General features: G+C 43.5%; 1 protein-coding gene across 2 annotated transcripts in view; it reads right to left on the reverse strand.

Annotated features, from left to right (window-relative positions):
* UPF2 (UPF2 regulator of nonsense mediated mRNA decay) overlaps positions 1 to 5,834 on the reverse strand; it is a gene marked incomplete at its 3' end in the record, with an annotated part of 68,582 nt that extends 62,748 nt beyond the window's left edge. Inside the window, exons 1-2 of one of the 2 annotated variants that reach the window (XM_082481164.1) lie at positions 5,688 to 5,834; positions 201 to 580 (exon numbers count right to left, since the gene is read on the reverse strand). In XM_082481164.1, the coding sequence (XP_082337290.1) occupies positions 201 to 562 (362 nt within the window). In that variant the 5' untranslated portion in view covers positions 563 to 580; positions 5,688 to 5,834. The remainder of the gene's footprint in view (positions 1 to 200; positions 581 to 5,687) is intronic. The other variant, XM_082481163.1, reaches the window with a different exon arrangement.
* Between the last annotated feature and the right edge of the window lie 347 nt (positions 5,835 to 6,181).

A 6,181-nucleotide genomic window follows, 5' to 3' on the forward strand; every position in this document is an offset into this window, starting at 1 on the left:
TAGAGACTGAAGTAACAGAGGTTAGAGGTGAAATCTCAAAACTACATAGCAGTCAAAGTACGCTCAGCTAGCCACATAAAATTCATAACACTACATACAATTTACAAGTAACTCACATTTCTTCTTTTATAATTCTGCTCACAACCCTGACAGCAGGCCTACAGCACTTGACACAATTAAACCATTAAAAGACAACTTACTTCAGTTGAGCAGCTGCTTCTTCTTGTTTCTTTTTCTCTTCCTCCTCTTGTTTCTTTTTCTCCTCTTCTTCAAGTTTCTTTTTTTCTTCCTCTTCTTTCTTCTTTTGCTCTTCTTCTGCCTTTACTTTATCCTCTTCTTTTTTCTTCCGCTCCTTGTCTTCTTTTTTTCTTTTATCCTCTTCCAGTTTTTTCTTTTTATCTTCAGGAACCTTTAAAGTCTCTCTCTTCATGCCAACCTTGACATCTTCTTTTGGCTTCTCCCTGGCACTCACTGGTCGCCTTTCACTAAATTCTTTTTCTTTATTATTTAACAGAGATTCTTTTTCCTCCATATTTGCTGGCTTTTTGCGCTCAGCTGGCATTGTGTTACCCCGGCAAGTCTGCAGAATCACAGAAAAATACATAATTTTAACTTGTTGATATCTAAAGTCACTTTCACAGCCCACCCATACTCAGTTCTTAACTAGGTAAGATAACTCACAAATGCTTGACTCATCAGAATAAAATACAGGTCTAAGGTAAATTTTGTCGGAACTAAGGAATGGACGTAACAACACATAAAAACTAATCATTTTTTTTATAGTGTTATACTGCAAAGCTGTCTCCAGCATGAATTATGAAGTAAAAACATTTGAAGTTTCTGCAACTTGAGGAATACAACATCTCGGAACATAAGAAGTCCATCTGAAAAAAAATCCAAGACTGACAAAAGCAAAGTACCCCTAACTTAAAAATGAATAAAAATATTTGATTCCTCAGCATGCACCTGCGCCACACTGACCTTTCTACACATCTCCTAAGAATACTCCCCATTCCACTACCTCTACTTAGGATCATAGAATAATGCAGGTTAGATGGGACCACAAGGGGTCTGACCTCCTGCTTAAAGCAGGGTCAACTATGAGGTCAGACAAGATTCTTCTAGGCTTCAGTCTTGAGAACTGCCAAGGAAGGAAACTACACAACCTCTCCAGCCAACCTGCTCCAATGCCTGACTGTCCTCATTGCTAAAAGGCATTATCTTGTTCCCCTCTTTCTTCACCTCTCCCAAGACTTCCCCAGTCATCTCAAGCACACTTCCTTATAGCACAAGTACCAGCTGGAAAAGCATCCTGTGCTAAGATGTGTGTACAAACCTCCCTGCCAGCAGAACAAATGGAAACAATAGCAGAAAGGCTACAACTATATCAAGAGTTATCAAAGGCTCCAATTTGTATTTCTTTCTACTCAACCCATGTTTTGCTGGGGACTTGTAGGAGCTTTAGCATCTTTAGGGTTTCTAGCCCTCTGAGCTTTATTTTCACTTGGCTAAGGATCCAAAAGATAACAATACTGAACAAAAAAAGTATAGAATCACAGAATAATTTAGAATAGAAGGAAAACTCTGGAGGTCACCCAGTCCACTCTCTTGCTCAAAGCAGGTCAAATCAGATCAGGGACTTGGCTAGCTAAGTTTTGAGTATCTCCAAGGATGGAGATGCAACGGGCCCCTCTGGGTCCCTGTTCCAGTACCTGAATAACCACATTGTAAAAAAGCTTTTCCTAATATCATCCTGGAATTTGCTATGGCTCATCTTGTGTCCGTTTTTTCTTCTCATCCTATCCCTGTCCAGCTTTGAGAAGAACCCAGCTCTACTCTCCCATTAGGTTGTTGTTGGCAGTAATAACACTTCCCCTCTGAATATTTTCACGTATTCATGTGCTTCAAGTTAAATGCATATCTAGGCAGGACTCGTGGGACATGATTGCAAGTCATACCTCCCTAAACAACCATCACTTAGTTTTTATCAGTAACACCAGTTTGATTCCCAATTGCCACCCCTACTTTTGCCTCTAACATTTTACTCAGACTGGATGATGAAAATATGCTAGATTCGCTTATTTCCTGCACCTACTCAACAAAGTGGATAATGAGACACTTACATTCCAATCTAACGTAGAGTGCTTCTAGTATTATTTTTAACTATTTTGGAAGATAACTATAAATAAGATATCACAGTAAAGAAAATCTCTGTTTCTAACAAAGTATTCCACATTCCCTCCCCCGCCCCCAAACCATAACAAAATAGATTTGTGTACTATCCCATATGGAACACTGCGTTACAATTTAAGATGTCTGTCCAGGTCTTCTGAAGAAAAATTTGTTTGAAAAAATTCACAGTATATTCAGATATGGGCAGAGATAACTTACCAATGGAGAAACTATTCAGGACTTGCCGTCTCTGACAGCAATTAGCAACAGCACCAATGAAGAAATGTTTCTGACACTGATTTACAGAAGTGAGATCAATCAAATCAGCATTGCTTAAAGAAACACTAGCAAATTCAGCTCCCTAATGCATGTCTACAACTAAAAGGTTTCACAGCTCAACATCTCAGAACTAACTTGGCTTTCAAAAACACTGATCTACCTAGTTTTAAAATAGTATTATTATTAAACTGGTACTTAACCAAAGGGGGGGGTGGGGGAGGGGTAGATCAACAAAACCCAAACAAATAAGCAGCCCCCCAAGCCCCTTCATATTAGAGGTCTGAAGTAATTTTTACATCTCTGTAGGCCAGTGAAGCAGGACCTGTTCCTCACAGATCCACTTGGGAGATGCAAATACTCTACATGTTCTGTTTCAAATTCAACAATAACAGTTTATTAATCTTTTCTCACTACAAATCCACACTGGAAACTCCATCAGTTTGAGACGGCTAAACTCTCTCTCCCACCTTTTTTAGCAATTAACAAAAGGGGTTTGAAAGGGAAGCTTTTAGCATTTAAACATCACCGTAATATCTTACTAGTAAGATTAGGTCCATTAGAACATTGCATGAGACTCTCCAATAATTCTATTAAGATGTTTTTCACCAAGAATTCTATTAAAAAAAGTAATAGAGTAACACATTCATTAACAAAGAAGTGTTAGCTACTGAAACATAATAAATTGGGAGCCATGTTTAAAAGGAAAACATTGGGAGAAAAGGGTTGTTTGATTAAAGAAATGCTGGAAAGGCATGTCACATTTCCAATACTCCAGCTTTTATTTTTGTCCCCCCACCTGTTGTTAGTAGGGTAATCAATTATAATTGCGTAAAAAAACCCCAACAAAATAAAATATCCACCTACACATCTAACTTTTTATGTGGTCACTTACCAAAATTATTACAGTACTGAAACTTTTAGGAACCAAGAATTCTATTTTAAAGACATATCTGACATTTACTTATACAAAAGCAAAACAGAGAAGATGGGATAAAAAGAAAAGGGATAGAGCATAATCGGGTACATCACAATTTCAACCACAAGGCAGTTATCTGCTTTTTCTCCATGAACGCTGGTGACCAAAGAAACCCCAACAATCCATTTATAATAGAATTCTGTCCTGTATCACAGAATACGTATGTTACAATACTCCTCACTAGCTGCAACGTATATAGCTCTTTATCTCGCAAACCCTTCTGATCATTGTGCCAGCTCATTTATGTCTACCAACCACTGATGGCAGGAGACAGTCAGTGGGTTGCTGCCTCCAAGCTATACACACACTGATTCACCGGTCAGCACGCGAGTGTTGGCTAACAGCACAGATAAAACAGAACTGTCCACTGAGCCTACACCATAGCCCTTCCCTCAGCAGGAATGTTAATTTAGACCTTGTTACTTTTCCTCAGCTGCCAGTTATCACAAGATCTGTAGAAAGTTTATACCTTCAGAATATCTGCCTAATTTGACTGAAACTGGCCAAAAAGTTCAAAAGTTATGGGAAAGACAGAAAAACAGAAATAGACAGGCAGCAGGTTTGCCTGGGTCTCATTTCCATTGGAAATAAAGCTGAAGATACATAGTTTGGTCCAGATTAAGGGAATGGTAAGGACATTATGAGAAACTTAATCAAGAGAACTTCTATTTAATACCTAATGTTTATGTAAATGTATTGATGAAAAGGCAAGATAATGACATGAACTTTGTAAGTCAATAGATAGGAAAAACTTGCACTCAGCTGAAAACTAGAAGGGACGGAGGAGACAGACACAAGACAAGCATTCCATATGCTTTTGGACCCTTGGCAGTCCATTTCTGTAGTGACACTTAGACACTTTAACACTCTATCTTAGTTTCATCACTTACAGATCCATTTTTTCCAGAGGAAACTATTTCTCTTAATTGTTCACTATTTTGCCTACCTTAACTCATTCTTACCTAAGAAATGTTTTACTGTACCTGAATTTCTACTTTTCATACCCATCTCAGAATTTGAAAAACTGATGGGATTGGATTCATGATTCTCTAGGCTCAGAAACTTAAGAAATAGGTCTTAAAATACACAGGCAACATTTAATAAAAAGCATCTACGTACTCTCTCTCAAGGAAACCAAAGATTCATAAAAGGTATTCAGCATCACTAATCTAGTCACCATTCAGAATAAAAGGATAAACATCAACACCTTGGCCTGATGTGCTTAAATCTCTCAAACCAATAAACACAGCCTATTGTCACAGCCTGCAGTAGCACGAACCAGAATCTCAATCCTTGCAAACACAAGTATGGGGGAAGAAATACAGCTTTATTAAACTAAGAATACTGAGATTTTTCACATTCTTTTTTAAATTGATCACATAAACATTCCTTTATGTAGCTACTCTTACAAAAGCGATAAGGGAGATAAAGAATGCAGGCAAGATGTCCAACTTCTGACTGGCTGAAAAACCTCAAAGAGCAACAAACTTCTTCATCGTTACAAATCACACCACTAGAAAATTAAAAGTTTCAAGAACCGAAATGCAATTAAGGTTTTTCTTAAAGTAAGGGAAGGAACATATGAAAAATACTACAGTCAATTGGAAGAAAGTAAACCTAGCCAGAAGTTTTGAAAGATGAGACACAGAACAAGACAGGAAACTACAGTACAGAGAAAGAAGCCCCCCCTGCACACTGGCAGGGAGGCAGGCCTGCCTAACCAGCCGGGCAGTTTTACTTTCGATTCCATACGTCTCGAAGAAAGTGTTCTGCTGTCAGAATTGCAGGAACACGCTTTTCACTGGGGAAAAAGAGGCTTAACAGACAAGTCACTAAGTATATGCGGAGCTGGAGACTTCTTAGCTAACAACCCTCCTCGCTTCTTCCTGGACGCCCCTACACATGTCAGTCCACGCAGACAGGCTCTCCAACAACCCAGCCACCTTCCCGGGCTCTGCCTTCCACGCTCGCACCACAGACCTGAGGAACAGCAGCCACCTGCCCTGCTCCCTGCCACCCCCTCCCTGTGCCCTGTAGGGACCCTCACACACACCCTTCCCTGAGCTCTTCCTTCTCCTCACCCTCACGGCCCCCTCTGCCCCGGGACGCCTCAGCCCCGAGGAACCCTCTCCCCGCGCCGCCTCACAGCCCCCACCGCCTCTCCGCCGGGGCCCTCTTCCCCACACACCACAGCGCCGCCCCACCCTCCGGGCCGCTCTCCCCACACGGCTGGTGCCCCCGCCGCCTCCAGGCCCACTACCTCGGCCCGGCGGGGACATCGGCCCGGCCTCCCGCGGAGCACCGACTCCTCCGCCCGCCGCAGCCCCCTCCCCGGCGCGCGAGGCCCCCTCGCTCTTCTCCCCTCACGACGCCCGCCGCGCTCCCTACCGGGGCGGCCGCCGCTCTGCCTGACCGACAGCACCGCCTCGGGCCAGCCCGCGACAGCCACCCCGCGACGCGACGCCCAGGCGCGATAGAAAGGGCGGCGCAGCCTAACAGCCCCGTCACCGCCGCTCCGACCCGCTCGGCGAGCGGCGCTTCCGGACGCGCAGGGGTCAGGCAGAGCGGAGGGCAGCCCCGGGCGGGGTCCTCACGGCGGGCGGCGGGCGGCCCTGCTCGGGTTACCGGGAGGCTGCGGAGGCGGAAGTGGCGGAAGGAGAGGGTGGGGGATCGGCGGCGCCGTCCTTCACACGGGGGGGGGGGGGGGGGGTGAATAATGGGCGCTGAATGGCGCTTCTTTGGTGGCCCCAGCGC

Source organism: Vanellus vanellus, assembly GCF_965231255.1.
Source record: "Vanellus vanellus genome assembly, chromosome: 1".
Taxonomy (NCBI): Eukaryota; Metazoa; Chordata; class Aves; order Charadriiformes; family Charadriidae; genus Vanellus; species Vanellus vanellus.